The sequence below is a fragment of the Calonectris borealis genome, chromosome 9 (assembly GCF_964195595.1).
Source record: "Calonectris borealis chromosome 9, bCalBor7.hap1.2, whole genome shotgun sequence".
Taxonomy (NCBI): Eukaryota; Metazoa; Chordata; class Aves; order Procellariiformes; family Procellariidae; genus Calonectris; species Calonectris borealis.
The window spans coordinates 1,726,823-1,745,197 of record NC_134320.1 but is presented as its reverse complement, the minus strand read 5'-3'; the positions used below and the strand labels follow the sequence as shown (position 1 = coordinate 1,745,197).

The following is an 18,375-nucleotide window of genomic DNA, read 5'->3' as shown; positions in this document are numbered from 1 at the left end:
CAGGGAGGAAAATGCCATGACTATGGGGTTTGTATGCATTGGCCACAGCCAAAGGGACACAACTGAATTTACTTAAAATACACAGCAAAATAATATAGGAGACTACTAGTTTATAATTTTTGCTTTTCAACCTGCTCCAAAAAAAAATCAGGTGGCAAAACCAGAGCAGAGATACATTACCATTTCAGCAAAACACTGTTTTTTCTGAAGAACAGAGGACACCAAGGTCACGGCATACTGTCCAACTCTCCAAACTCTGAGAAAGTAGGGGATGACATTGCCTAACTGCATGAAAGCCTGCTCAAAGAGAAGAAGGCAGTGGGGTAACATTGCTTTTACATCTGGGCTATTATTAAATGGGAATTTTAACCTATTAGAAGAATTAGAAAAGGGCATAAGGCACAATCCTGGTCCTGGATATCAGAGTTTATACGTAAAATATGAGCAAACTGTTCTACTCTGAGAGCATAAAAAGGCATTACTTTTGTTATAGACCTCCTTATGGTAGGCATACTAACAGGCAGTCAAATAAAACCAATGTTCATAACAAGGTAGGATACAACCTCAGAGTAGGGGAAACATGATAGAAAACACAATCCTATTTACAGACTGCTTTGTTTGCATGTACTCTTTGCTTCTGAAGTGAAAAATATTTTTTAAAAGGTAGAGCATCTCGAGCCCAGAAAGTCTACTAGACATAGTCGTATTTTGAAGGGTACGAGCGTCTTCCATCCTCGCTTCGAGCAGCTTCTTCATACCCTGCACCCTTCCTAGTCTTCGTTTCAGGTTCGTAGCCCGAACCAACCTTAATCGGCCCCGTTCTGTAGGAGATATTCCGCCCTGATGCGTTGTAGGACACTGCTTTGTAACTGAAAGAGACACAAAAGATGGCATCAGCCTCTGGAGGGTCTGTGACTACCCGGTGCTCCTGTTTGCTCTTGGATTTTAGGCAACTTTGTACTGTGTCATCACTTGAGGCCACTCAACGAGCTCAGAGCCAACCCTCCGTGGACAGGCTGCAAGTCTTTTTCATGTTTTTTCATAAACTTATACTTTCTTTCCCATGAGTAAATCCTTGGTTGAGTGAAGGACCCACCTGCAATAACCAGCCATGTAGGCGTACAAAACCCTACCTGATGTAAATCATAGCTGAGCTGATGCAATCTACACCTGCTGATGATCTGCTATGCAAGTTGCAATCAAAGCTGCAATTAATGGGCCTGACTTAGCCAGCACATTGCAAATTTTAGATTTTAAGGTTGATGTCTCCTGCCCGCTCTATTTGTTTGCAAGTCATGTAGTCAGGGAAGGGAAATGGTCACTTTTGACCCATGATGCCGGGCAAACAGAGGTATCATCATGATAACTCTTGCAACAGGGGTATTATGCATAGACATGTCATGTGGTGAGCTGGCTGTACGTTATCCCGACACCCAAGGCTTCATGCAATACCTTCCCATGTCTACCACAGATAGGCTTACCGGGATTCTTCTGGAACCAGCCCTTTGCAAGCAAGGCACATCATGATGCCTCCTACGAGGGCCAGGCCACCTGCCACCCAGCCAACGAAGAGGGCTGAGCCAAAGGTGTACCTACAAAACACAGAGACGTGGCTGGTCAGACACCAGTGGTCCAGCCTGCTGCTTCTGAAATGCACTGAACATTGTCATCCTCTCGCTGGCCCTGCAGAAGTTCCCATGAGCACCATCCCACCTGCAGGCTCATCCTCAACGGGTTCTCCACCTCCTCCTTGAGCTGTGTGAACAGAGACATCCCAGCCAATTTGCTTGGACAAATTATCGCCAGTGCAGATAAGAGACACTCAATAAATCTTCCAAGTCCTGGGACCAGACTAATAGAGTTTGCCTTTCCTTCAGCTGCAGCACACCCTGGCCCTGAGGGAGATCTGCACTGCAGAGCACCCCGAGCCAGATGATCGCCTACCTGTTCTGGATGTTCTGCATTCCCTCGTACATGTTGGCCGTGGACATCCAGAATTTTGTGACCAGCATGTTGGCAAACACAGACACTCCAGTGATGGCACACAGACCTGAGATCAGACAGAAGGGCGGACTGAGACACACAGAGTAATTATGGACTCCAGCTTTTCTGGGCACCCCAAGTCTTATTTATCCTCACTACGCCCACCAAGACCTCTGAGTCTTTCCTGAAACCCAATTACTCACGGCACTGGGGAGGCACTGAGCAATCAGTGGTGCTTCTGCCTCAGGTCCCCATATAGCCGTCACTATCATGGTACTTCAGTGTCACAGTCTTTAACACTTCTGTCCTGAAAGCAGCCCTTATTTTAGGAAGAAACACAACCCCCAGTTCACCCCCAGAGGTGTGACCAAGGGCCAGGTCTACCATGGCACATGGGTACCCAACTCCTCGGCTAGCTGAGACTAAGGACCTTGTTTTGAAATGGGTGAACTCAACCAAGGGATGTGCCATCCCAAGAGTCAGCCACATCATCGTTTTAGACACCCTCTCTTTGGGAATGCATGGTGGGCTTTTCTAATATCCTCATTGGCCAAATTCTCAACCCACTGACTCAGATCGATAAAATGATAGATTTTAAGTGCAAAATTAAAGCTGTGTTGCAGAAGGTGGTTTCCTCTCTCCAGCTTGTACTTATTGTACATCTTTAAGTTGCGTTGTATGTCTCCTATCCCAGCAAAAGTAAGTGCTATTCAACTGTAAGGATTTTAAATAGGGACATTCTCCTTCCCTTCATTAGGGTATGGATTTGATTTGATTACTCATCTGCAATAAAGTGTGGAAAAACCTGTAAGTGATGTTCTTAAGCATTTGCAATTTTGAGGTAGCTGGGCAACACTAGGCATTCCCGCAGCCTCCCTGATAAACCAAGGTATTAAAAAATTACAAGCTAGGCTACTACAACCCTGAGAGTCTTCATAAAACTATTATGTATAAAGCCTGAGAGTCTTCGTAAGACTATTATGTATAAATAAAGGATATAATAGTACATAACAAAAATATACACATAACAAATTAAGAGATTAAATTTCTTTTTTATCTGTGGGCTGTTTTTTCAGCCTTCCATGTTCTGTCCCATACAAACTTCTAGTTTTCTTTTATTAAGCAGAGGGAGAAACCACTTGTCCCCAGAAGTACAGGCTGGAAGACAAATGCCAATAACTTCACGCAAGCAGCAATGCTTTGGGTTGCTCCAGAACATCTGCTATCTATGACCAGAAGTGCATGAAGACTTGCCCAGTCCTCAATTCTAGGCAACCGCGATGCCTTACACATGAAAGACATGACACCACTTACCAGCAACAATAAACATGATGCCGGAGGTCAGAGTCATGTTGGCTTTTGCAGAATCCTCCATGTTGCCAATACGGATGCATTTCAGAGCAAAAATGCACACAAGGAGGCCAAGGATGCCCAGGACAATACCCACGATCATGAGGGCCCTCACAGCCTGGAACATCCCTGCAAAACAAATGGACAAGAGCCATGCTGAGTGACTGAAATGATATTTGTCAGAGCCTGGGAGGTTTTTAAAGATTGTTTCTGTCTAAAAATAAAAATATTAAAGAAGAAAACCCTGAACATGTTTTGCAATTCATTTGCTGAAAGCAAAGACTATGCCTTGGAAAATGGCTACCGGATCTACTCTCAGGATTTTTTTATAGGACACTTCTGGAAATGTGGCTGTTCCGAAAGAGTTTGACGGTTTCGACATAATTTTTGTATATGTTCATTGGCACTGGTAATGATTTATTCAGCTGAAATTGAGCTGGTGAATAGCCGGGATCAGCACGAGTTGTTTCGTAACTGAAATGATTGAGAAAGGCTTTTTTTCTCCCCAAGCAGCAATGAAAACAGACAGCTCCACCCAGCTATCCATTCTATTTCCAACTACTGCGTGACTCAAAGTGAAGTTCTTTATCTTCCTGCTTTACAGTAAAATGCATGGCACAGGGGAAGAGGAAAATCACCTGGACAAACATTACACATACACCAAGGGAGAGCAACAACGCTTCGGCAATGACCTCCCCCAGCATATCCTTTCCACGGTTATTTTTAATATCAGTCCTGTATACATCTGTCCACGTTCATTAATACAACATGCAAATACCCTAGCCCTGAATCTGTTTAGCAGCCTACTGCCAAGGTGGGAATGCTTGGTTGGAGGCAGGTTGTCATGCTGATGGGTCATGCCTGTGGGAGCGGAGCGCTGCTGTCAATCAGATGAAGGAAGCAAAAACCCTCCGGACTCTTCTTGGCCGGAGTAGAAAAGTAGGGGAAAAAGCAAAGGGAAACTTGCACCTTTTAAAATGGAAAAGAGAAGGGAAAAGGCCATGCATTTGAATACCAAGATGATTTTCTAATAAGGTGGCACATATCCCATCTCACCTGCAATTCAGTGCTGGCCCCAGACACGTCTCCTCCCCGCCTGTGCACGCGTCCCTGGCAGAGACAAGAAGGCGGCAGGGCTGGCAGAGCACTGGGAGGGGGTGGTCGAAAGTATTTCAAGGGCTGTTGTGATTTGGCTGGGATGAATTGCAGCCTCTTCTTGCCCTCCCATAAGCTCTCGCAGCCCTGGGTTTGGCTTTGATGCTCCCCGCACATGACTGTCTTCAGGGAAGATGACATGGGCTTGTGACCGACCGAGGGGACAGGGAACATATCCTGCAGCCCCACGGGCTTCACTGAGCCTGCCTATCACCACTTTTTCTGGGCTGGCCCGGATGGCCATGGTGCCCAAGTGTCCCGTATGGCCCGACTGGTGCAGGAGAGCAGGGAGTAGACCCTGCTGGTCTTGCACAGGGAGGGAGAAGGGAAATGTTTATAAACCTTCCCCAGGAGGGCAAGGGTGGGTGCTGGGGTACCCGTGTGGGTCTCCTTGCTTGTGGGGTACCACGAACCCGAGCAGAACCGCACTGGCACCATGACGGTCAAGGAAGCCAGCAGCCTGCCATCCCACAGGCTGGGAATACACCACCTTCTCCCATCTGGCAGTCCCACCGGGGCTGCTGCTCTTATGACTCAATTTGCCCTTATCGGCTGATAACAAGTGCTAACGAGCCTGGGATTTTCAATCTCCCATTCATCAGCCCCCAGGTGCGAGCTCATTAGTTATTATTCATCAGAGAACAAGAAGCTGGCGGATATGCCTTATCAGCCCTCAAAGGTTGTTCACGCAGCTCCTGATGCAAATAGAAAGCTGCAAAGAGAAGAAAATCACAATACTCATTTGTCTTTACAGTCACTTAAATTTCTTTGCAACCCCTTTTGTTTCAGGGCAAGCAGGAGAGGCTGATACTCCAGGGCAGCATAGGACACTATGGATCGTGATGGAAGGTCCTTGTCCCCAAGGCAGTCCTTCATTCCTGGGATGCTTCCTACAGACCTTATGGTTCCTAGGTGCCATCACTGTGGTGGTCTCAACCTTTCAAGAAGTGACCCTGAGCTAAGACCTCACAGGGATATTGTGGATTCCCAGGAGAGATGTTCTTAGTGCTTTGGGTGCCCGTGGAAGGACACAACAGGCAGGCCAAGCCAAGCAGCTCCTGGGACGTTGCACTTCTGCTGGAGTACTGAAGTCCAAGTGTGGTGAATCTCCATTGAAAAGGAGCAATCTGCAGCTGTTGGAAAGGGGAGAGAGAGGAACACAGCAGGGCACACCAGAAAAAATGCAAAACAGCCATCAGCAGCGATTCCTCTCTCCATGAGGTTGACTTATGCACCATCTCCACAAAGGGACAGAAAGGAGAAGAAAATGCTCCCAGGTCTGCTGTGGCATGAAGGCCTCTTCACTTGGCTCATAGGACTGAAAGTGAGAGCTGTTTGGCAAGAGAGCACTGCAGTTTCAAGTGAATTTTGGCATCCATCAGAAGTCCTCTGAATAGATCTGCTTTCCAAAGGTGAATGACCTCCCCTAGGAGGAAGGAGCGGAAGGGCTTAGACAAACAAAATAGGAGACTAAGGAAAAGAAATTGTATCAGGAGCGCTAGGTAGCAAACAGCCCTATAGAAAGGAGGTTGTAGCGAGGTGGGGGTCGGTTTCTTCTCCCAAGTAACAAGCGATAGGACGAGAGGAAATGGCCTCAAGTTGTGCCAGGGGAGGTTTAGATTGGACATTAGGAGAAATTTCTTTACTGAAGGAGTGGTCAGGCCTTGGACCAGGCTGCCCAGGGAAGTGGTGGAGTCCCCATCCCTGGAGGTATTTAAAAGCCATGTAGATGAGGTGCTTAGGGACATGGTGTAGTGGGTATGGGGGGGTTGGGTTGACGGTTGGACTCGATGATCTTAGAGGTCTTTTCCAACCATAATGATTCTGTTATTCTATGATTCTATAAAGTCAAGCACAGAAACTACTGGCTGTTTTGCATACACATTTTGCATGAGGTAGGATAACTTTGCTTCATACCTGCATATATATAGTTGCTCATTTTGCACACCTGGTTTCCATACGAAGGGATGGTGTGCACGGAAAATAGTAAAAATGCAAGCTTATTCACCAAAATAAATGTCAGTGATCTGAAACCACAGTTTGCATCACTGTGTTTTTCAGACGTAAGTGAAACTGGAGAGTTGTCTTTTTCCCCAGCGTTGCTGTGAGTAGTGAAGGGTGAGTGAAGTAAAACAACTTAAAGTCATCTAACCTAATATCACCTGCATTTCTGTTACTAATACAAAATGCAAAGGTGGAAATCTAACTTTATGACTGGTTATAATTAATGGAATATAGGAAATCTAGGGGAAAAATGAGGTTTTTAAGTTAACCAAATTCAAGCAGGGACATTCCTTCTTTATGTTTTAAGGTACTCATCAACTAAACGGACACATAAGGAGAACAAAACTGACAGAATATCTCTAAGACACAACAGAAAATGCCTGTGACTGCTTTGCACATTTCCTTATTGTTATGTTACCTAAAAATAACATAAAAAGTAAAATCTTGATTATGATAAATTGGCATCAAAATGATGGTTACCATTGCCTCATTGCTCTTTTAAAACACAATCACTTACACACAGCATTATAAGGATATGTATATATATTGATTAACATTTGTATATATAGTTTAATAAATATATTTTTTGTTCTTTAAAACAAATGGTCCCATAGGAGAAGTGACTCCAAACATCACTTTTGCTCCTCCAAATGAAAAAGAAGTCACCTAGCAATCCTGAAGCTGGGTGTACAGAAACACATTTATTCCATCGCACCCCTCGGGACGGTCACGGGCTTTTCTCAAAAAGCAAACACCGCAGCCAACACACTGGTCTTCAGCAAAGCACTCCCTCCTGCCTCACAGTAGGGAAGCAAGGTTGGCATCCCTGAGGATACAGGATACATGCTGCATCGTGCTTTCTTCTACACTGATCAATAAACGTGAAAGGCATCTATTGATGTCTTGTACAGTAGTGCTTGCTTGTACCTATTTGCAATTGTGCACCAAGAGGGAAAAACACTCTCAAGGCCGAATTTATTGCTAGCTGGCAGGGCACAGGCAGGACAGGTCACAGGGAGGCATGGCGAGCTCCCCTCCCACGGGTCCAGCTAGCTCAGGAGCACTGGAATACCCTGGCATGCAGCGGGGTGGGTAAAACAGCTCTTTTTGTAAAGTAAGCAAGCAAACAAGACAGTAATACCCCTCTGCAATCTACTTCTGTAACCACTAAAACTCCCCAGGTAACGTGAAGTTTTCTGTAGAAACCATTATTCTGATAACAATGCAAAATTGCATGCAGCTCTTTTCCTTGTGTTTCGATTCAAAGGGACAGAATATCTGTGGGTTTAAACATACTCACTCTCCTCACATCAGTGGAGCTGTGCTGATTTATGCCAGCAACGGAGCTGAACCCGAGAGCTCATCCAGAGATCACCTACACATGCTCCAGGTTGTAACTTCCACTGAGTAAAGGTATTATTTTGGTAACAAATATGCACGTATTTTTATGCTCGTACACTGAGTAGCCTGGAAATTTTATTCCACGCAAAGTGCTTTAAAATATCTGCTCCTGATTCGGATGAAAACTGTGCAGAGCTACAGGAGAGCTCCTGGGTTAAACCTGATGCATCTATTGCCCCTACCTGGCAGCCCAAGAATGGTGAAATACGGCCGGCACTCTGTAAAGCCAGAGCTCTGCTGCACGCAGCTCCTCCACAGTCCCTGATATTGGAAGACAGCCGTGACTGGGTTGTCATACAAGTCCTGCGTGCTCCACATATCCATGGCAGTGGACACGATGCACCCCGCAACACCCAGCGATGAAACAATGAACCCCATCACCTGGCAGGTGGTTGTGGACATGGTGTCTCCCCGGGAGAGAAGAGGTGAGACAGCCCTGATGAAGCCGCAGACCTAATGGGAGCACCGAAGTCCTCTTGACTGAGCCACCAGAAATGCAGCCGCTCTTATCAGAAGCTTTCCATTGAGCGGTGTGTTTGCTCAAAGTGTTTTTGCAAGATAGTCCGGTTTCACTCTCGCTGGGTAGGTTTGTGCTGGCAGGGCCAGAGATATGAGCTTTTGTCCTTTCAAAGTGCTTGTCCTTCCCCAGCTAAGAAGCCACGCTTTGTCGAGTGTTGGGCAACCCACTTGGAACATGCGCCGTCCTCCCATCGAAACCCTTTGCTGTCCATTGGACTTCTCCGGCGTGCTTGGCATGGTGCAAACATGTTGAGAGGGGCAGAGGGAAGGACCACGTTCCCAGGTGAACTCAGCACCTAGCCCAGGTCACCACCTCCCTGTCCCTCTGCTTATGCAAAGGGGGAGAAGATCTGCCATCAGGCCAAGATAGGGACATCTCTACCTGCAGCCACCCATGTGGGAGTCCGCACAAGAGGCACGGTGATAGATAGGGATGCCAGCGGTGGGTTCTGCGGGAGGATGCAGGGCCACCGGCTCAACAAACAGGGACACGGCTGCTCCTTGCAGCCCCTTTGAGCATCACCAAGGTTGCCTCAGATGCTGGCCATGGCCAGGGCACTGAGCCAAGAGCCCCAAACTGATCGAGCAAAGCTCCTGCAACCCTGTTCTCCTCCTGCCTGCACCCCCATCACCTGTCACGTGGCCCCACAGAAACCCATGTGGGGACAAGGAGAGGGAGGGTACAGGGACCATTTGGAAAGTGTCTTTTTACAGGTGCTTGTCTATACTGGCTGGGGGGATGGTCCTGGAAAAAGGAGCGGGGGATATAAAAATTAGGAAAGTAATTATCTCTTTGCACGGTGGAGAAGCGCTGGGCTCAGGGGAGCGATATAAATTCACTGTGCCACTCTGCCGATGGAGCACAGTGAGTTACAAGGACCTTCCAGACTTCACACTCATCCATTCTCATCTAATACCCTGCTCCGACTGATTTACTTCAGCCCTGACCTAGAAATAAATTCCCGCTTTAACCAGTCCTGATACCGCTCTGTGCCACAGGCACCATCAATACCATCGCCTGGTTGTGACGCCGTGTGAAAGCCACAAGGAAGAGAGGAGGGGCTGATTTCTGTGGGTGGATGAGTTACGATGGGGTTTTTACATGTTGGCTGTTGCTTCTGCCTTCTGGAGAACGACCACCCAGGACACCTCTTTTGCTTTTGTGGCTGTGCAGCGAGCTGGTGAGCAGCAGAGAGAAATCCTTTTGCACTGGACTTTGCTGTAGCAGCCAGAGCACAATTCACATGTCTAAGTGGCCACAAATCACAGCCACCAAAGCCCTTCTGGGTCAGGCACAAGATGTCTTTGCTTCCAGCAATTTTATGCAAATTTAGTCATTTCCACTGACTTTGGCAAGTTTATATCAGAGGAAGGGCTAGCTCCAACATATCTAAAGGTCAGAAGTTGCCAGCAAAAATAATAGCGTGAACAAAAAACATAGAAGCGAGCCCTCAAGAACCAGAGGTGGTAAGAGCTGCTCATCCTCAGCCAGGGAAAGGGCATGCTGACTAACATTCTTCCTCTTGGATAACGCTTCGTGATAAACCAGAGCTGGAGAGGACCTAGAAGCTGGAAGGACAGCAAGGGCAGGGGAGGACCTAGAAGCCGGGAGAAAATAAGTGCTAAAACAAGTAATGTGGCCAGCTCTCCATCCCATCCTTCACTGCCCCACAGCCAGAATTGTGTCCCAATCGAGAAAAGCTGATTGCACCCAAGCCCTGATTCTCCTCAGCAGCTTTCCAGGATTCCTCTCCTTCTTCATGCCCCAGGACTGGCCACCTTCGTGCCATCTAGTGGTAAGAGACCACTTCAAACCATGTCCCAGGGACAGATATTCCTCCAGGACATAACCCCTATTCCCAAGGGTGGTGCCATCCTGCATCATTAGTGTGCAACAGCTTGCAGGGCTGCACAGAAAAATGGACCCATGGACTGGTCACAGCTAAAAATAAACCCTGGGGAGGAAAAAGAAAAAGGCGGGGGTGGAGAATACACAGGGCAAACGTATTTTTTTCCAGATTTTTTTTTTCCAAAACCCTGTACCACTTTTTAAATTACTGTTTTTTTCTGCTAAATTGGACATCTGGTGGTTGCGTGAATACCAATGGAGGTGACCCTCCTGTGCACCATGCCCATGTATTTGCTTTGCCAGGAGGGGAGCCACCACTCCTTCCCCACCCTTTCTGCTGGTTTCGGCTGCATGCCGCTGGAGCAGCTCTTCAAGCCAATAGGGACGTTCTCTTCTCTTCCTCTCCCCCTCCACCATTTCACACCCCCAAACCCCATTGCTCCCCCCAACACACCTATTGGAAAGAGGGCCATCCCCTGGAGTGCCCCTAATTGTGCCCTGAGCCGGAGTCTGCCACCCAGGCAGTGCTGCCTCGCTAACCTTTCCTTGGGGATATAGTTTTCTCATGCTGATGGGGGATGCTGCTTCTCATCATTCCTCTTACTCAGGGGCATGGAAACCCCAGAGCGATGGTGGAGCAATCAAAAAATATCATCAACAGTCTCCAGGTATGCAAGAAAGCCCAGGTGAATGGGCTTTGATTTTCAGCGCCAGATTGAATCATGTCTCTGAAAAGGATAAACCAGCACACTGTTGTATATTCCTCCCTGAAACCTCATACATGCTTTCCCCACAAATGGAGCTGAGAAAGCAACTTCACTAACGAGGGTCATGCTGCAGTCCTTAGCTAAGAGGCAAACAAACACCCAACCATGCTCAGATGTTGTCGCCTTTGAAGGATTATTGTGTTTGGGGCGGGGGGGTTCTATTTGCTCATCTCTAAGAATATTGCCTAAGGTGCTACCCAGCCATCCTAGCATTAGCTGCTTGCCATTTCTGATGCTCTGATTAGCATCACACTTGTAAACACTGGGAACCCAAAGCTCCCACAAATACCTTCCTCAGTGGTTGGTTGAAGCAAAGTTCTGTAGAAAAAACACAAACTTGTTTCCATCAAAAACCTTCCCCTAACTCCTTTTCTCTGCCTTTCTGAAATATTCTTATTTTAAGCTTATTTTTACTGGTTGTCTCTGAGCCACTCTTGATAAGGAAAAATATGTTTCCCTTTGCCAAAAACTCATCACCCCATTTTCCCAGCACCCAGCCCAATAACAGAAGACCACGTGGGAGTTTTATCTGAACTGTTGGCTCAGAGCACAACCTGAAAAGTGGTTGGGTGATAGGATAGCTGTAGAGCACGTCTAAGCATCTTTACCACAACCTGATGCTCATTTCCAGCCACCCCTGGGAGATGTCTACAGCCAGGATTGGTTGAAGGATGGGGATCTCTCTCCAAGCATGTGCCTGTTGCTCAGTCTCCCGCAAGGTGGTTGAACGCTCGGGCCAGAGGGCTTGCCATGCCATGTGGTAATGCCGAGCAGTATCTAAGGAAGGGACATGGTGGGGAGACAGTTCTTGCAAAGGGCAAGCTCCCTCACCAAGGAGCAGAGAACATGGCTCCCACTCTGAGTATGGGACATCTCCAGCGGTTTACCCAAACTAGGAGAAGGAAGGGTACTTTGTGACCGCTCCCCTCTGCAACCTTTATTTCAGCTCATACTTGCTTTATCTACCCAGGTGTTGACTCTATATTATCTCAAAACTGTTCACTGGGCCATTGCAACTCCTGAATGTTATCACCGCCTCTCCCATAAAAATCACCTACAGCTCATGTTTACTTTAAAATTTGCAAATATAGCTCACACCCTGTCAGTCAGTTCCAGCTTGTTCAGACCGAAACAAAGCAAATCCACCCTTCTCTTTCTGTCCTTCCATTGCTGTGATGACCACAGCCTCCAGGAGTGTGTGGTCCACCAGTCCGTAGCACGAGAAGGGCTGACTGGCCTTTCTGAAACTCAATGGGGAAAGGGGGTCATGGAAAGCCCCCGTCCCAGCTCAGACCCCATTGGTCTTCAGGTGGTCCAGAAGGGTCCTCGAGGTCCCTCAGCAGAGCTGGGGTGCATGAAGCTGTATCCTCCCCTACATGCCTATAAGCTGTAGCCCAGCCCCACAACTCCACAGCCTCTTGCCATTTCCCTTGCCTTGCTCCTCTTCTGGCCCTCAGCCCAGATCCTTTAGGATTATTTTTCATGTCTCTCGTCCTTTCATGGTGTAAAGGCACGAGATAGTAGCAAGGATGTGATGCATGCATCTAGCTTCCTGACATCCCCTGCTGGGCTCTCTGTCACGTCTCCCCACCCTGAGTGTCACTGGGGATCAGGGTGCCCGAGACCTCTCTAAGGGTCTCACATTAGCTCTTTCCCCATCCCCACACCTCCTTCAGCTCCTACTGTGAGTGCAAACCCACCACAGCCTCATGTGCGTCCTTGGTAGGTTATATCAAGCCTCCAGCCCACCTGGGCCATCTAAAACCTTCTGTGCATGCAACCTGGTCTCAAAAGACTGTAAGCAGGTTACAGCAGTTGCCTGCAGACATTTCAAAATTTGAGCTGAACTGACTGGGTTAAAGGATTTTAAATAGCAAACGGAGCTTGGAAGAGACTTTCCCATGGCCATCACCAGTGGAAGATCATGACACAGCAATTAGCAGTCCCCATCCTTACAAACTTCAGCCATGAAACAGTTCCAGGGAGCAGAAATGCTGCTTCCTTGGCCAGTGGGCTGCCCTGTCTCCAAAATCCCCAGAGCAAGGGTTTTACTAGGGTTATGCTACAAAATGTGTATTGGTTGTATGAAATAAAAGAAAACCTTGTCAGAACATCGGTATAGAAGAAAAAAAATCCAGAGACGCCAACATTAAGACTTCCCAGACATGAATTGTCCTCAGGGAACATCTAAGCATCTCTGCTACCCTGCACCAGCAAAACTGAAAGCAGTTGTTTTATGCAAAAGTCTGGACAGTCATGATTACATTCCCATGGGCTATTTTTACTCTGACCCCTCTAGCAACACATACCCTTTTACTAGTTGGAGAAGTTTAACAGGGTGCTCTCAGACTTTCAAAGTTTGCTGTTGGAAAAGCAAAAATATTCTTATTTTTCAAGTCACCAGCCTTTTGTTCCACAGCAGAGAGATGCTTCAGCCTTTCTGAAAGGGTCAAAAGGGGTTTTGACTTGAGAACAAAATGTCCTTTCAAAAATGGCTGAACCAGTCTAGCTGAAGAGGTCTGGAAAAAAGAGACCAAGACAGACAACAGGAAAATTACGGCCCATGTTATTGTGGTTTAGCAAACTTGTAAGCAACTGAAAAATGCTCCTTTTAGCAGAAAGTGCTTTGTGACTTCCGCACTAGGTGAAACTACCAGCCTTGCCAGAGCTCAGCTATTGCTATTTGTCTATTATTTGTGTGTTCAAATTCGGATTGTGTCCTCCATACAATCACAGTAAGGCTTGCCGACACACCAAAACAAGCAGCTAAAAATAATAAGAGAAAGCAAAATCAGAACAAACAGGTTTAGTTCTCAAGTGACACATTTCACCAGAGACTGTTTATAACCGAGCAGTGAGGGCGAGAGCCATAAACTACCTGTGTTATTTCTCATTTTCGTCTATTAACTTGATTTTTCCTCAGTTTATTTGAAATTAAAATTCCCAACTAAATTGAAGATAGATGATGGGCAAGACAAGTTTAATCTTTGCTATGGGAGCAAGGGATTGAGAAAAAAAATCCTCAGAAACCAAAACTTCATTGATGTACTCAGGTCACCTCGCTGCTTTGCTAGAGTCCTATTATTTTTATTCACTACGGCACTATTGTTCCCAATATAAATTGCCATTGTCAGAATAATAAATAGGGGTTTATAATGGAAATGCTGACAAACCATTAACTACGGTGTGGTTAGCAAGGGGGGTTTAATGGAGATCAAGATGCAGCACGGTTAAAATAAACACTGGGATGATCCGCTTAAATAATATCTTAGCAAATTAATAACCTGATTTTTAACATTGTTTTTCTGCCCCTCTGGTTGGGATACAGCTGCCCTTTGCTGGCAGCGGGTGGGAAGAAACGCCTGTAGGAGCAGATGAATTCAGGAGACGGAGCCAATCTATAAAGCACAGCAGTGGGGCGCTTGTTTTTGCACCGGCTTCTCCAGAGACTGGAAGTGTCAGACAATATATAACAGGAGGGAAAAGAGGGGGGAGAGCAAGGGAGTGACTTCAGAAGAGCAAGCCCTGTTCATTAAAAAGAAAGGAAAAAAAACCCACCCCACTTTGTAGGGCAGTGCTGATAGCACCGGTCACAGAAATCATCTCGTCGGGACAAAAGAACGTAAATATTCATATACTTCCATAGCGGCGGGGAAGGCACCGACCCTCCAAACAGCACTGAGGATGAGCACAGCAACTTCGGGGGGTTCAGGGTCCCACCTCTCTTTATTTTTAAAGGTTGTGCTTTATTCTTTGGGCTTTTTTTAAATCCCGTTTTATAGGTGACTGCAAAAAGCCCAGCAAACACACATGGTAACTCCACTCCAAGATGACCGGTTCATTAGAAACCCTGATATTTAGGATAGGACGCCCGTTTCTGCCCGCAATTGGAAGGGAGCCGCAGAGCTCTGCTGGATGAGCTGAGGAGGGACAGACCCATCTCCTGCAGCCCGTCTGCTAAATGAAGGAAATCCATTCCCCCAAAACTGCTGTGTATTTCCATTTTAGTGAATTAACACCCACCCTACAGACACCAGTCTGGAGGCTTTGGAATTGCAAAAAAACTCTAGCTTTTCACTGTAACGCTGAGGTTAGCAATGGAGGTATTTTGAAAGAACAAAAAAAATCCCAAATCTCAAGTATTCTGCTTTCTTCAAATATTAAAAGAGTTCCCAGAGCTGAACACTTGAAAAGTTTAATTGCTTCCTCTGTAGCGTTACATTTTCTGTAATTTTAAGCTTTCAGAGCTGAAGAACTGAGGAAGTTCTGCAGTGTGTGATGGGTGTATGTGCGCTTGGGGAGGATTTGCTTTTTTACCTCTATTTGTTCCCCGTATGACAACTTTAATCTCTTTACCTATAAGCAATTAGCCTGCTGGATTCAAGTTTTACCAACCTGTCCTGCCCCTTGCTTCACGCATTTTCCCTTGGTGAAACTGTTCGGCTTTGCTGACTGTGATAGCAGTGTGCGAATACAAGCCCTGCACAGACATCCCTCTTTGGACGTCATCCTGCCTTCACTTGTACCTGCTACAACACACAGCTTTTGCTAGGGGCTCCACAACTGGATGCCCAGGCAGGATCAGGCCCTTGTACTTCTAGGAAAACACATATCTGCACCCCAGACTCTGTGTGAACAAACAAGGGCATTCAAAGCCACGGCTCCAGCAAGAGGAAAACGCTCACGGGCATCCCTGGCACCTGCGTAGGGATGCTGCAGCACAGCTAATGCCAGTTGGGAACGAGGATCCAGAGATGAGTGAGATGGAATACAGCCGAGGGGATGAAACACCCCTCCTACTGGTGTCTGAAACCACAGCTGCATTGGGTTATACTGGTTTGATTTGCACAGAGATAGACTACTTTGGAAAGAAGCCATTTTTGTGCACAATGCTTATTTCTGTGTGTTTTGGAAATGCCATTTTGCAGAAGTCCTACAACGATTTGCTGATATAATTGGCTTCTTCCCTCCATTCCTGCTGTGCCAAAGCAGAGGCTAGATGGATATAATAGTCTAAGTGCCTTTCTTCTCACTGTATTAAGGCAAGAAGGAAATCCAGATAATCCTGTTGTAACCTAATTGTTTGCACCCCTAGATACTCTAGGCACAACCAGGACAGGAATGATACCCGTGGAAGAAAAAACTGGAACCAAAGGAGAATTAGGGAGAAATCCAGCCTGGTGGTGTTAGCCCATACAGAAATACAGTGAGCTGAACTGTGACATATCCTTTTAGAAAAGGATCTTCTCTGATGCCAAAAATATTAGTGGTTTCTGGCGGGAAGCCACGCACAGCCATGCAGCTGGAGCAGGATTATATACCCAAGCCAGCCACGGCACGGGGGACAAATCCCCCCACAGAGCAGCCACTGCCAGGGTGTATTGCCTGGACAACACCTCAGGCACCTGATGCATAATGAGCTATAATGGGTTTTGCTGAACCTCAGCTTGGCCATGGGAGGGGGTTTGGGTTGAGGTGCCTCCAAGGGACCTGTCCTCCAAATGGGGTGAACACCTGAGGTCCTTTTTGGCTAAAATTTGGGTTCCCCGCTCTGCACCAAAAATCGGACATCACCACCACTCACGCCCAGCTTCTGGCAACATAGGTGGGAGGCTACATGCCCGTGGCTCTGCCCTCCCACCTCTCTGCCCTCACCGCCAGCAAACCCTACCTGGCAGCCCCAGGATGGTGAAGTAGCCGCGGCATTCGGTGAAGCCGGAACTCTCCCGGACACACGTGCGCCAGAGACCCTGGTAGTTGAAGACCGCCGTCACTGGGTTATTGTACAGGTCTTGGGTGCTCCACTGGTCCATGCATGTTGATGCAATGATGCCTCCTATTCCTAACGTGGACACCACGAAGCCCATGGACTGGCAAATCGTCACAGACATGGCACCGAGCGCTCGCTAGGCAGGTCCCCGATGTGCACAAGTCTCCACAAGCCGGGTCTGGGGCAGGCAGCCAGGGCAGAAGGGACTTTTAGCTGGAGGCACAGCCTACGTCACAGACGGGAGTCAGGAGAGGTCTGGTCTGCACCACACAAACCTACCCTTTCCCTTTATCTGTTTCGGTGAGATAATTTTCCTCGCTCGGTACCAAGAGCCATTTGTTACGCATGGTGTGAACGCCTCACTCTCTGTTTACCTTCTCCCTCCAGGCAGAGGTGCAGCCGGCACAGGCAGATGGGGACCAACGGGTGCCTCTGAAACAGCTGGGGGAGAGCTTCTGTGGAAGCGACTGCATGCTCCAGGAGGCCAATCACAGAGATGCTTAAATCGGATGAAACAGATAAAAATTATGGAGAGCCTAATCCTTTCCTGGCAGGGATGATGCTTTTGAGCCAAGTGGAGAAGCCTCTGTCTGGGGATGTTTGCTCGACCAAAACATTTAAGCAAAGGATAGTGTATAAAAGAGGATAGCGTATAGCCAAGGACAGTGCACGGCTGCAGCAGATGCTCAGATGGACCTTGCTGCTTGGTGAGGTCGGGCCAGGAGCCCACGGGAAAGGCAGCAATTGCTGAAGATTGAATGGCGTGAACCTGCAGTTTGCTGTGGGAGGACCACGTTTGGCAGGCAGACCAAGGGGAAAAAAAATAGAAGCAAAGGTATATCCTCATTCACTATTGCTTTATCTCCCTCATCCAAATGTGAGTTTGGACTTGTTTAGATGGACAAAGAATGAGGGCAAGGCAGACGTTGCTGTGCATTACTGTAAGACAAGAGCACCTAAGAGACCTGACCTTATCGCAGAAAATCACTTCGTTGGGTAATGTCTTTTTTTGCCCGATCTGCTACATCCCTCACCACTTCCTTCCTAGTCCAGTTTTCCACTGGTGCCAGCCTGTTTGCTGTTGGAGAGTCAAGGGGGATGTTGCTGGAAAGCTGCTCTCCGTGGGAGGGAGGAAACGATGAACCCAGTTTCAGCGGTGGCAGACTGACACACAGTATGTGAAGGGTCCAGGAAGGGACCTGCAGAAGAAGTGGGGCCCGGTGTGGTGACATTTAGGTGGTGGAAGTGGAAGGTCATCAGGGAGCATGAAGAAGTGGACAGCTATCATCTGGCTACATTCACCCGTGCTGGGAGAGACCGTTGGGTCTCTCCCAGATGCTTGGTCTCGTGTGTAGACAGACTTCCCTGTGAAGCTGCTTCTGAAGAAGATCCAACCTGTTGTGTGAAAGCAGTGGTTGGCTCCTAGAGATTATTTTGTTTCTGCATCTTTTTGAGAGCACCAAGCAAGCTAGAAGGGGCCTTGGAAAGTCATCCAGTCCATTCCCACACTCAAAGCAGAGCAACTCTACTTCTCGTAAAGCTGACCTGCCATCAGAGAGCATCATCCACGAGGGAGA

General features: G+C 47.4%; 1 protein-coding gene across 2 annotated transcripts; it reads right to left on the bottom strand.

The window, feature by feature from the left end:
* Positions 1 to 419: 419 nt before the first annotated feature.
* Positions 420 to 16,919, bottom strand: CLDN18 (claudin 18). Of its 2 annotated transcripts, none has more exons than XM_075157612.1 (5): positions 16,700 to 16,919; positions 3,298 to 3,462; positions 1,945 to 2,050; positions 1,482 to 1,592; positions 420 to 869 (listed from the first exon to the last, which is right to left on the bottom strand). In XM_075157612.1, the coding sequence occupies exons 1-5, from the start codon at positions 16,917 to 16,919 to the stop codon at positions 692 to 694; spliced, it is 780 nt and encodes a 259-aa protein (XP_075013713.1). In that variant the 3' UTR covers positions 420 to 691. The 2 variants fall into 2 exon arrangements, with proteins under 2 accessions (XP_075013713.1, XP_075013712.1); XM_075157611.1 differs by lacking the exon at positions 16,700 to 16,919 and adding an exon at positions 8,076 to 8,295.
* Between the last annotated feature and the right edge of the window lie 1,456 nt (positions 16,920 to 18,375).